A 13,488-nucleotide genomic window follows, 5' to 3' on the forward strand; every position below is an offset into this window, starting at 1 on the left:
AAGCAGAATCTGACTCAGATGGACCGATAGCGTAGGTCAGGGCGCCAGACAGCTTTTAGGGATATCGAATTGGTGGACCTCGGTGCAAAACTGGGGTGTTTGGAGTTCCTTATTAAGGCAAACCAAACCGAATACCGGCTGTTGCGCTGTTGATGATGAAGGATGAAGCCTTTTTTTCAGGGTTTGACGATTACTCCAAACGGCCTTTCTAGCATTCAATCTTAGCAACAAGTGTAATAAGATGTGAGAGGATGGAGAACGCTTATGGGCTTTGAAACAGGCAATAATGTGGCTTCCTATTGCCGACTATTCCCTAAAACTTAACTCAAAGAAAACTGGAGCGCCATGTCAATCATGATTAACCATCCACCAGAGTTTAGGCATGTATGGCTTTACTACAGCAACATATCTGACAATCCTCAAATTATAGCCTTTGAAGATAGATAAAATTCTATTAGTGAGGAAACTTATTCACATTTTGCCTTTAATTGTTAATACAATAATCAAATAACAGGCAGGCAACAAACATAGTTCTGATTAGGAGCAAGTAGATATTAGGAACAGATACAAAAACTGTCAAACTCAATTAGCCAGAAAAGTTGCTAATGTGAAAAGTATCAATTAATTGCAAATCAATGTAAATTTTCTATCCTGATATTCGCACTTCCTAGTTTGATTTGATTTCAACCTACCCTCCTACAAAAGATTAAAATAAAGTGACGAAATCCAACATTCGCGGACATCATGAAATATTTTTTCATCGTTCAATTTATAGAGGAATCTTTCACTCAATAAGAAATTCGATTAAAACACTCAACCGGTTAACAGACATTGAAATTAAAATTTTGCGTATAAATAGTGTGTTCATCGGGAAAATTGTATCAATTAAATTTCGCTTCAGACGAAAACATACAAATCCTATCAAAATGGTAAGAATTTGAATATGTTTCCCCAGATTGATCGCTTAATAATCAACATCCTTTTCAGAAATTCGTAATTTTGGGTCTTGCTCTTATCGCCGCTGCATCTGCCAGCCCAATTGGATCACTTCTTGCTGCTCCAGCCCTTGGTGCTACAATTGCTCCAGCAATTAGTGCTTCCGTTGCTCCATTGATTGGTGCTTCTGTTGCTCCAGCCCTTGCCACTGGTATTGCTACTCCACTTTCCGCCGCCTCCATTGCCAGCCCTCTTCTCGGTGCCTCAATTGCCGCTCCAGCTTCAGTTATCGCTGCTCCAGCTATTGCATCATCCATCGCTGCTCCACTTACTGCTGCTTCAATTGCTGCTCCAATTTCTCCACTTTCAGCTGGCATCGTCCCAATTGGTCTTAATGCTGGAATTATCGGCCAAGGTATCGTTCCATCCGCTCTTTCTGCTGGAATTTTGGGACAAAACATCATTGCCGCCCCAGCTTTAGGTTCATTGCCACTTGGTCTTAATGGTTTGGGTGCTCCTATCTTGTTGAAAAAACGTGCTTAAATTATTATTTAAACTAGGACTGAATAAAAAAGGAATAAATTAACTGTGTTGTTGATATATATCCCCACTTTTCATTTTTATGTTTTATATTTGAACTGAAAATATGGCATTCAAATGTAACGCCGTTTTCAGGCTTCAGCAATTAAAACTATTATTCTAAGTAACGGATGAAGTCAAAGAGACCGCTCAGGTGCTCCAGTTTTTTACCTCGATATATTACTGCCCACATATTGCAGGCTTTTATATACTTTGATAACACAATTTCAAACCGATTGGAAATTTTGCTTTTCCAGTTAAAGTTGCAGCAATTTTGAAAAAAATCATTTCGAGAAAGACGCTCTTTAAATGTAAATTCCTAATATTTATTTGATAAAGTGATATTGTACCATGATAACACCTAATCCGCGATTGCTGGCTGGGACAGTTCACTTTCTTCTTTCTCGAAAGGGACTTACTGCTGCGCTAAACTTTTTCTTCTTACTGTACGAGCCTCTTTTGAAGCCTCGTTGTTTCGCCTGTTCGCTTGATAAATTCTGTGATTATCTTTGCCCTCTCAGAATAAGCATTCACTAAAGAACCAATAGAAGGCATTTTCAAGCAAAGTAGCAGAACAGACCTTTATAACTTTCATAGCTAGCTGAGTTTTGCCTCCCGAGGTATCAACGAATGTCCAAATCCAAAATTTACCTCAATGTCGTTCGGCCTGTCGCTCTCCTTGGTGCTGAATATTGGCCGACTATAAAAAGCAAAGAATGTCGCCTTATGATAATAACAACGATACTATTACCTAAGACCGTGGCATTTTATGATAACATCCAAAATCAGGATATCAGCGATCGACATAAGGTTGCACCGATCGTAGAAAAATTGCCCGAAAATCATTTTGAATGATGTGGACGGGCAATTTGCGCTGACGAGAACCCACCTACTAAGATTGGTCTGACTGTCGATGGGAAACGACGGAAAGGCCCGCTGCAACAATGGTGGCATGATGCGATGTATGCTGATTTGGCGCCATGCAACTTTATCCAACTCAGGCCTTTATATATTATATATGCGTCATCATCCGCGGTTCGTTGGAATACGCTCAAGCTCCCGTCGTCTATCTTGGGAGAGTGGGTTCCATTGCATCCCATAGTCAACAATGAAGTTGTAGCGCCACCCCAATGTGTGACATATCCACTGCACTTTCGCCTTTCGCGAACATTGCGTAATGGTGACAGACCTGTGCGCTAACCAGGTTCTTTGTTTGAAATGGTATCAGGTCAGCGTACTCCATTGATACGTCGCAGGTCAGAAAGAACACTAGCATAAAACAGTCTGAACTTGACCTTGGTGTGGAGATAACTGCATTTCCAAATTTTAAACAGGGCAGCGAAAGCGGATCTCGCGCTGCTAGTGCGTCGGGCTACATCCAATTTGATGCCACCGTTGGCAGAATTCACGCTTCCTGGATATACAAACATCGAGGCCTTCGATGATCTGTCCATTAACGAAGATAGGGAGAGTAAGACGATCCGTCAGGCTGAGAACTTTGGGTCTATTGGTGTTGGCTTCATTTATTTCCAAATCTAAAGCCAAGGTCCGCCACTCGGTTAGAAAACAAACATCCCCATACATTGAACTTTTCCACGTCCACTGGAAAAGGCAGCATGAAGAACATCACCGGTAACAAGAGAAAATAATATCGGTAAGAAGATTGAACTGGAAGGTTGACCCTGCTTTGGCCTCAAATCCCTCTAAGATTTTACCTTGGCGCAGAACGTAACATCACTGATAACAGTTATTAGTTTCTCCAGAATGCCCACGCGTAGAGTACGCCAGACACACCCTGTTCACGCCATCAAGAGCTTTTTCAAAATCAATGGAGCACATGTGAAACAAAGCCTGCTCCTGTTGCTTAAGCTTCCGAAATGGTTCTTAATGTGCTCCAGGATTATTTTAGTTAATTATCTTTGTGACGAGGGGAACACGCAGATACGCCTCCAATTGTCACACTCATCATTTTCTTCTACTCTCTGGGTAAAGTATCTGATTCCCAAGATCCCGTATGAGTGGAAGTAATAGATATGCAGAAACTGCAGGTACAGCTATAAATAATTCTGTTGGGAGAACATCGAGCCCAGCGGCTCCATTCAGTGTGTGTGATTGATGGCTAAGATGTGTCCTATATTACTTGAGGGAACAGCCTGTCTCCGTATATTAAGGTGATTACCCTCCAGACGAAGAGGAACTTCAACGGATTGGGTGTTTTTTCCACCTTCAACTGCTCATCATCGTCGATGAGAAGTTGACCGTTAATGCGATCCCAAACAAGTTCTTTCTTAATATATGGTATATACTGAAATCATTGCGTTCTGCAGTATCTCTCGCCTCCCTGACCAGCCCAAAAGGAGATTGCTTTTTTTTGGCGCGCACTATGTTGAAGTTGCCAGGATTTTGCACATCACACCCACCGTGCCTTCAATCAGCCAGTTCCTATCACGCCCGTTCGGAATGTGCTTGGCAACCTGCTTACCGAGAAAAGAGTATTTTTCATGACGGTCCAATGGTCATCATTTTCCACAGGTGGACTAGTCCGTATATCTGCCGTCGGAACAGCAAGATAGTTTTCCCACTGTCAAGCGATAACTGGATTGTACAAGCTGTTAATGTTCGGGTTACAGCTCTTCAGTCCTGCGAGAAATGGCGGGCAGAACACGCACGATGTAAGCGTGTTATGTCAATTCTAAAGTCTATTGAATATCGCGAGATGATCGATCTGATTGCTCGTGCTGTGTCCGTCAGTTGAAACCCGACTGACCTTATGGCAACCTCTGTGCTTAAACAATGTGCAACCAATGGTGAGGGGGTGGAAACTACAAAAATCGAAATCTCCGACCAGGTCCGCGTTTCCCCAATACATGTTGAAGCAAAGTGTTGTCAAAGCAGCTGGCACCTTGGCTTTAGAAAGTCTCTCCCGAACTGCGTGCAATTGCTTGTAGAAGTATCCTTTCCCACTATATCGTAGAATTGTAATGCTCCTTAACCTGGACCGGAATGTTGCAATCAGGGTCCTATCATAAACCAACTCCCAGGTCAAGAGAGCGCGTCTTGCGGTAGCCATCAGTAGCAGTTCGAGGCGGGATTCGCGCCTGCTACCACTCGGCTTTTCAGAGTACAAAAGCAGTAGTAGTAGAGTAGTGTGGGAATAGGGAAAGGAGTCCCCCCCATGCTCCCATCACATTATATCGCTCAGAATCACAAGCTTATATCTTTGGAATGAGTTGAGTTGACGAAAGCGAGCATTCTGGCGATCTTCGGTAGCGCTATCGATGAGCGTGCGCACATTCCAAAAACCAATCACAGTTCGTTTTCGATAGCCAAAAGTTGAAGTGAGGTCAACCTTTATTGGAGGCGTTGTTAATGTTTGGGTAGCAGTAAAGTGTAGAAATTAGCGCTAAGAGAATTTCCGTAGATACAACTGTTCGAAGCTATTAAAAAATGAATTTTATGATAGAATTGGACCTTTAATTAGCACTGATAATATGCCTCCTATTCCTCTACAGCTCAAACAGTTGACTTCTCAGATTATAGATAAAGATTCAATTAGAAATTGAAAGCAATTATTATTGTGCAGTTTCAATCTGTAGGTAGGTAACTTTGAAACAACAATTTAGACAGTTTAAGAAAAACCCGTTCGCAACAAAGTAAATCTAAATTAAACATAAATGAAATCATATGTAATTCTGTGTTGTGGAAGAAATGTTATTAAACTTGCTGGTCAAAAGGAATTAATCAATATTCAAATTATTATCCACTCTAATTTGCAGCCCATATCTAAGTTACTCTTTCCTTTTAAGGATGAACGTCATCCAAACTGTAACTTATTCAAATTAAAATTCTAATTTATTCCATTTTGAACGCACCAGACGGAAATCAAACAATGATCTAGATTCAATGAGGTAATCTAACTGGTTAAAGTTTCACATTGAAATGCTAATGAGCAATCCCCAAGGTTAGGAAAAGGCTTAGTGACGTCACTGTACAATTTGTAGCCAACATGAAACAAAGTTCAGTATCAAATCTCAATTTATGGCAAACACGTGAATTTGAATAGACTCTTCTCAGGCGAGTCCGACAACAAATTGTCATGTTTCTTATTGAATATTGATGAAGTGATCTGAATATTTTATCTGTACAGATTGTCATCGTTAGGCGACTAAGAAAGGAGGAAAAGTATCTATTTATGTCGAAGAAGATATATCGATGCAGGAAATTTTATCTGAATCGGTGGTCTAAAAGGACTTATAACATCTACAGATGCTGCTAAAAGGAGAAGTTACGACGATGACCCTGCATGCGGAACCAAATAATTCGCGAATCTGAGTTTTGTACAGTCCAAAACCGGAAGGAATTCAACTCCTGTTTGATACCTCTCATAAGCTATTCCTGAGGGGTGTTCTAAGGGGTGAACGACGTTCCTTGTCATCGTTATCTATTGGACACTTTCTGATGTTTAGCGCGAAACTATTAGCAGAGAACCAGCAAACCAGTCTAGGTTTGATTGAAGGGCGAAACAGTCAATGGGCATGACGCTATACCCATACAGTTGGCGCAGAGTAAACAGGGAGAAATAAGGAGGCGGGAAAGTCATTGATAAAAAATAAAAATAATAAAGTGCCTAAAATAGATCCTTATCGAACGCCAGACAAGGTGCAAAAGGAACAGGATGTGCAGATACGCGGCAGGATAAGAGGCAAGCAATTTTGAGTTTGGGCAAAAGTATCTTTTGATTTACAGTGTCGAAGTGTTTAGTGAAATCGGTATAAAGAGTATACATTTTTAGCCAGAAAGTTGGTCAATTCGAGTAGGTTAGAGAGAGTGGGCTCACATTTAACAGAACCCTGTTGTTCTTTCATTATGAGGTGGCCAAAGGTAGACAACCAGTCGCTGATATAACTTTCCAAGATTTTGGAACAGGAAAAAGTAGGACAGTAATGCTCAGCAAGTGTACAATCGTTGTTGAAAATATTGGAGAGGGGAAGGGAAATAAGCTGGCCAGTTTTAATTAGCAGGACCAGCATTGACGTCGAGATTACCAATGCAGTGCTCGATAAGGAAAGAGGGATGGAGGTGGATGGCAGGAGATACGATGCAGGCTGCATTCTGTCGTAGAAGAGAAGGGAAGGGAGGAGGTGGAACATAGATTGAGAAAAAGTACCGCCAGAATAAAGAGATAGTTGGAGGGAGTTAGCAGAGGGGCCAGAGAATTTAACGAAAGACCCAGATATAAGGGGGGTTGCAGAAGTCGGATTATGGGAGACTAGAATGGTTGGTGATGCGCAAACACTGGTCAGATATCCCTTTCTGGACTTATATATGAGAGATTTGACCTAGCACAGAGTTTTGAAAAAAATCAAAGTCAGCATGGGCTCCGAAAGGCAGGGACTTTTTCCTACTAGTACTTTATTGACGTAGTATTTTCTGTACGTCAGTTGGGATTCAAACTAACGGCGAAGGACAGAGGAAACGTAACTGGGAAGAAGATTTGATAGAATGGTATAGAAGGTGCTGAGTACTTAGTCGGGTGTTAATCCGGAGAAGAGTGACCATCAAATTCGCGAACAGGATTATGGCCGTCAGGAGCAACGTAACAAGTGTCATAAGGGGATTGTTTGCGTTACACAGGACGGTTGGACAGGGTAAGTTCAAAAGTGCAGTTTAAGTGATTTCTGGAAAAGTTCAATTGTAGGGCCGCACAGATGTTCGTGAAAGATGATAAAGGAGAAGAACAATGGGAGGAGTTATTGGGAAGAGAAGGAAGGCAGGGAGTGGTAGGCCCAGAGCGGTGAAGGTCGCTCCAGAGGATGAAAGGAAGAGATGGGAACAATATGACTAGTACTTCTGATAATTTGTTGAAGAAACCTTGAATAGGAGAGGGGGATTAGGAGGGGGAAACAAGATATAATAAAGGGACGTGCGTTTGGGGGAATATGCTGACAGAATAGTAAGTGAAAAAGGATGAGAAAAAAATGGTTTCTGCTCGGAAAGAAACTTGACAGCTATCGGGGCAACAAAATAAGTAATATAATAAGTAGCAATGGAGACACTTTGCAAATCAAATTTATTTTATTTCGTTCTCATTCAGTCCTAATATAAATAATAATTTAAGCACGTTTTTTCAACAAGATAGGAGCACCCAAACCATTAAGTCCAAGTGGCAATGAACTTACAGCTGGGGCAGCAATGATGTTTTGTCCCAGGATTCCAGCAGAAAGAGCGGATGGAACAATACCTTGGCCGAGAATTCCAGCATTAAGACCAATTGGGACGACGCCAGCTGAAAGTGGAGAAATTGGAGCAGCAATTGAAGCAGCAGTAAGTGGAGCAGCGATTGATGATGCAATAGCTGGAGCAGCAATGACTGAAGCTGGAGCGGCAATTGAGGCACCGAGAAGAGGGTTGGCAATGGAGGCGGCGGCAAGTGGACTAACAATACGGGTTGCAAGAGCTGGAGCAACAGAAGCGCCAATCCATGGTGCAACAGAAGCACCAACCAATGGAGAAACGGAAGCACTAATTGCTGGAGCAATTGTAGCACCGACAGCTGGGGCAGCAAGAAGTGATCCAATTGGGCTGGCTGATGCAGCGGCGATAAGAGCAAGTCCTAAAATTACGAATTTCTGGAAAGGATGTTCGTTATTAAACAATGAGTCCTGATTATATATTTCCAACTTCTTACCATTTTGATAAGACTTGAAAGTGTTTTCGTCTGAAGCGAAATTTAATTGATACAGTTTCCATCATGAACGCACTATTTATACGCAAAATTTTAATTTCAATGTCTGTCAACCGGTTGGGTGTTTACATCGGACTTCTCATTGACTGATGTATAAATTGAGTTTTTCAGACGACGAAGATGTTTCACATGATTTTCACGGGTATTAGATTTCATCACTTTATTGTAATTTTTTGGTATACCATGGTTGGATTGCAATTGAAGGAAGTCAGAGTAGCCAAAGATAAGTTTTTTTCTTGATTAATTTTTTTCCTGTCTCTTTTGGCATCGTGGTTGAAATGTGAAGAATTGTGTTAGCCAATGTTTCAAGAAAATTAAGGAAGTGTATTTAACGAGCTTATCTAAAACCATTTTTTTTTGTCATCAGACACATTGAAAAAGGAATGGCAATTTATGTATTACATTGAATTTAATGACGAAATCTATGAGTGATACCACGACCGTCTGGCTGTGGATAAAATCCAGATCAACAGGTTGCGGTAGGCTAGTGAGTTAATCCGTATGGGAGAGAATGATCCAGCCCGGAAAGTCTATAAGGGCAATATCTATGGAAGAACACTTTCAGCATAGCCCAGGTTCAGTATTCGGGTGGATTTGGTGAGGATGGTGTCTTCTGCATTGACATAAGCATCGCGGATCACTCTTTCCAAGGCCAGGTAACAAATGATGCATTGTGATGATGGTGAAGGGTTTCGATAGTGACTCTGCTGCTTTTATCTGGCGTTGTATATTGTTCAAGGTCAGCCTAGTCAGTCTTATTAGTTTGCTCGGGGCAACAACTTCTGTCGTGACCAGGTACGAGTTTACTCTGGCTATGTTATCATAGGTGGCCTTAAAGTCGATGAAAAGTTAGTGTATTATCATTCTGCGTCCTAAAAGAACTACAGTGCCATTTTTGTTGGTTGCAGTGAACCTGCTAACTATGGTATGTCTAACAATTTTAATATATTTTCTACTTCCAAGTATTTAAACTTGGTATCTGGTGTTAAATATTCTGCCAGATGCCTTGTCCTATTGTGCACAAGTGCCGGACACTGTCCCAGATCGTGTATGGACAACAGTAACCATGAGTATTCCCACTATAATCCGGAAGGTTTTCTTCGTGGGGCTTAAACATTCCTTCCTGCACTTGGGTTCGTATCCCTCAATAAGCTACCTAGACTGCTCCATGTCAAGTAAGTTCGCCTAGTATAGTTGCCCCAGCGGTCCCTTCTCATTTTCCCAATTCCACAGAAGAGTACTGGTCCATCTAGAAGCGCCTCTCTTGCCTTCCTGGCCAGTTTGCCTGCCCATAGACAGAATATAGATTCCCCCCGCCGCCACGCTGGTACTCTCGGACATCTGAAAATCGCTCTCCTTACCTAATCTGTATGTGCAAATGAAGATGAGTCAATGCCAGAAGGACATCCAGGGGTCCAATTGGGCATGTTATTATTGCCCCACTGATACACATGCGAGCCAATCTTTGAAGTTTATGTAACTCTCTAACTATTGTGTTAATTTGTGTTCTTTCTGGCCAGATTATCCCCCCCCCCCCGCATAGGAGTTCAACAACTACCATACTGTACATAGGCTTGATAGTACCCTACCCTATGAGTAGCCTTGAGTAGTATTCATGATAATAGAATTTGTGCCTGTGCCTACTCTTTAATCACAGCATCTTGTATCTTCGTGTGCAATCTGCTTGGTCCGAAGTATTTAAGGTAAAAAGAATCCTTTCGGAATAAAGACCACTTTTGCTTGCCTTGATGTCCTTGGTGTATTTCCCAAGGCTATGCTGCCTCCTAGCACTCTTAGAAGAGAGTCTAAAATGATTTCTAGGCATTTCTGATGCCCACCTTAACTCAGCTTCCGAACATACTACTGTGATCAAAAAGTTAGGTGAAATTGTCATTTGAAACTCCCGGGCATTGGGAAGACAAGTAAATTTTTTTTCCTAGGTTCCTAGGACTGTCTATAACCTTTGCCAGGCGTCTGTTTGTCAAAAGGTTTAATTATCTCCGAGTTACATGGGTTTTTGTAAAGAACCAAAAGTGAATTTTTCGATTTTTTTTAAAAAAAAACGTCGATTTTTTGGTAAAAAGCGTCGCGTTGATGTGCGTGAAACTTTGCTGCCTAACTTTCGGGACGACTTGAAATGCATCATTACTAGATACGAGACTGGGATTTACGCATACGACCGTGAAACCACCGACCAATCCAGCGAATATCGTGCAAAAGGTGAAGGAAAACCGAAAAGACTACGGCAAACTCGATCGAAAATCAAGGTCATGTTGACAGTTTTCGTTGATTATCATGGTGTGGTGCATTATCAATTCCTTCCACCGGGCCAAACTGTCAACAAAGAATATTATTTGAGCGTTATGCGTCGTTTGCGTTAAATTATTCGTCTGGAACCGCTGGAATTATAGGCGAACAAGTCTTGATTCCTTCATCACGATAATGCACCATGTCATACTGCATTGGTTCTTCGCGACTTTTTTGCCAAAAATTCGACTCATATCATTCCGCAACCACCGTATTTGTCGTCCGACTTCTGCCTAATCAGGAAACTCAAAAGACCAATGCGGGGACGCCGTTTTGACACGATTGGGGAAATACGAACCAAATCGAACAAGGTCTTGAAGGCTATGCCGAAAAAAGACTATTCCCACTGTTTTCAGGACTGCAAAAAAACGTTGGCAAAAGTGCGTTTTATCGGACGAGGATTACTTTGAAGGGTTCATCCCCTTCAAGAGAAGAATAGATAAAGAATTTCAATTTTATAAACGAATTCGCCTTACTTTTCGATCACAGTAGTTCCTCCTTTTTTCCGTTTCAGTTCTGCTTTCTTCCTCTTTTGTTCATTTTTGGGGTATCAAGCAAAATATTATCGCCATGGAGTAAGACTCGGGAAATGAGTTTTGAGAAATAGAAGTACCCTGAGCTCCTCATTCTAGGCGAATGTCCCATCTTCCTTCTTCAGACCGGCAGAAGATGGGATTGAATCATTCTGTGGTTTGTTTAATAATTTCACAGAATTCCCTGAAGCTAACCGAGAAGAAACGGTAGCGCCTTCCTCTCAAAGAACTTCATCAGTCTGTCATCCTACTCCGGTGGGATCAGAATGTCGCCTGCTGGGAAGTGGCCCAATGCCACCACTAACTCCCGAATTCTCTCCTCGGCTTCTAATGGAGCGTAGACATCCGCTAGGTCCCTGGCCAGGAACTCTGAAATATATATGTATATATATATATTACATTACGTTGAAGGATGATGCAAGCTCTTGATCTTTCGCAAGAGCAGTCTCAAACTACTTGCTTGCTGACCATGAATCTGCCACCGGTGCCCGCCGAGTCCTTGATTCAGCACTACCCAATGCTATTCTTACAGATTGCCCTTGGAATCAGCCAGATGCAGCTCTTTCATGATGAAGGTTTACCTGAGCCCTCTTAGTGGTGCTCATTGGCTCCGCTAGTGTTTGGAGCTCTTTTCCACTTTCGGAGAAGCATCCTTCCTCTCTTCCAACATGGAACTTTTTTGTCGCTGTTCACTGTAAGCCACGGAAGGTCAGGTCTACTTCCCTGCTTGATTCTATCCTTTCAGAATCTATTACCCCCGAGATTTTTCAACCGGTGTCTCCTCGGAAGAATTTTTTCTGTTTTGGCTTCTGCTCCCTCCAATTCAATGAAGTTTGCTGTAATCTAGTCTTTACTTATTACTATTTGTTCTTCACTTCCCTAGCGACTGCATCCCTGTGTTTAATCTTCATACAAAATTTCTTTTCTAGAACTCTCTCTTCTCAACTTCCCCTCCTCAATCATTTCATGGCTCCCTTACTACCTAGCAAACCCTACTTGGAAAGATCTTTTCTCGCATTATAGACTGCGGTTCCAAAATGTCCAATTTTATCTTACATTCCACCTCCGACTTTACTTCAATCCAACTCCGCTTGGAACTTTTCAGTTCCTAACATATTCATAAGTATGCAGAATGTACATAGTCGGATATATTTACACTATCAGCTATGAGCTTATTAAAAAGGAAATCCACAAAATCTTTTAATCCTGAAGGAAAGCTTCCTGTTTCCAAATTCTCATGTTTGGGTTGGTGATCCATAGGAGGAATTAAATAAGCTCATTAAATTTGACGACTGTCCATGAATTCGATATATTACAGTGGGCAAGGACATCTTTTAAAAGAGAAAGTAGAAACAAGAGGAAAGAGTATACTTCGAATATCAAATTAGTTTATTCCTTTTTCAGTCAGTCCTAACTTAAGTTATAATTTAAGCACGTTTTTTCCACAAGATAGGAGCACCCAAACCATTAAGTCCAAGTGGCAATGAACCTACAGCTGGAGCGGCAATGATGTTTTGTCCCAGGATTCCAGCAGAAAGAGCGGATGGAACAATGCCTTGACCGAGAATTCCAGCATTAAGACCAATTGGAGCGATGCCAGCTGAAAGTGGAGTAGCGATTGATGATGCAATGGCTGGAGCAGCAATGACTGAAGCTGGAGCAGCAATTGAGGCACCGAGAAGAGGGCTGGCAATGGAGGCGGCGGCAAGTGGACTAGCAATACGGGTTGCAAGAGCTGGAGCAACAGAAGCACCAATCCATGGAGCAACAGAAGCACCAACCAATGGAGAAACGGAAGCACTAATAGCTGGAGCAATTGTAGCACCGAGAGCTGGAGCAGCAAGAAGTGATCCAATTGGGCTGGCTGATGCAGCGGCAATAAGAGCAAGTCCCAAAATTACGAATTTCTGAAAAGGATGTTCGTTATTAAACAATGAGTCCTGGTTATATATTTTCAAATTCTTACCATTTTGATAAGATTTGTATGTGTTTTCGTCTGAAGCGAAATTTAATTGATACAGATTTCTTGACGAACACACTATTTATACGCAAATTTCAATTTCTGTGTCTGCCAACCGGTTACGCATCCGTATTGAATTTGATATTAATTGAAAAAGATTTTACAAGTAGAAATTTAAAGATAGCGAAACTTTTGTTAATGATGTTCATGGATATTAGATTTCATCACTTTATTTTAATTCTTTAGTACACCTGTGGATACATGGATAGGTTGAAATCAAAGTAAACTTCTGGGAAGTCAGAGTAGATAAGCAAAAATTAACATTTTTGTTTTGTTTTTTTTTTTATTTTTTCTGTTAATATAAGTATTTTTTTTTTTCTATATCCGCTGATTGCGACCATAATTGAAATGAAAGGGTATTTCGCTAG

At 41.4% G+C, this 13,488-nt stretch overlaps 3 protein-coding genes across 3 annotated transcripts; 1 reads left to right on the top strand and 2 right to left on the bottom strand.

The window, feature by feature from the left end:
• Positions 1-831: 831 nt before the first annotated feature.
• On the top strand, positions 832-1,538 carry LOC119649142 (cuticle protein 16.5-like). The gene is made up of 2 exons (XM_038051153.1): positions 832-929; positions 988-1,538. The coding sequence occupies exons 1-2, from the start codon at positions 927-929 to the stop codon at positions 1,477-1,479; spliced, it is 495 nt and encodes a 164-aa protein (XP_037907081.1). The 5' UTR covers positions 832-926; the 3' UTR covers positions 1,480-1,538.
• Positions 1,539-7,566: 6,028 nt separating this feature from the next.
• Positions 7,567-8,277, bottom strand: LOC119649203 (cuticle protein 16.5-like). Its single transcript, XM_038051256.1, has 2 exons — positions 8,204-8,277; positions 7,567-8,144 (listed from the first exon to the last, which is right to left on the bottom strand). Exons 1-2 carry the CDS (start codon positions 8,204-8,206, stop codon positions 7,629-7,631), a joined length of 519 nt encoding a protein of 172 aa, XP_037907184.1. The 5' UTR covers positions 8,207-8,277; the 3' UTR covers positions 7,567-7,628.
• Positions 8,278-12,466: 4,189 nt separating this feature from the next.
• Positions 12,467-13,164, bottom strand: LOC119649197 (cuticle protein 63-like). Its single transcript, XM_038051236.1, has 2 exons — positions 13,067-13,164; positions 12,467-13,007 (listed from the first exon to the last, which is right to left on the bottom strand). Exons 1-2 carry the CDS (start codon positions 13,067-13,069, stop codon positions 12,528-12,530), a joined length of 483 nt encoding a protein of 160 aa, XP_037907164.1. The 5' UTR covers positions 13,070-13,164; the 3' UTR covers positions 12,467-12,527.
• Positions 13,165-13,488: the final 324 nt, after the last annotated feature.

The sequence above is a fragment of the Hermetia illucens genome, chromosome 2, assembly GCF_905115235.1.
Source record: "Hermetia illucens chromosome 2, iHerIll2.2.curated.20191125, whole genome shotgun sequence".
Lineage (NCBI taxonomy): Eukaryota > Metazoa > Arthropoda > Insecta > Diptera > Stratiomyidae > Hermetia > Hermetia illucens.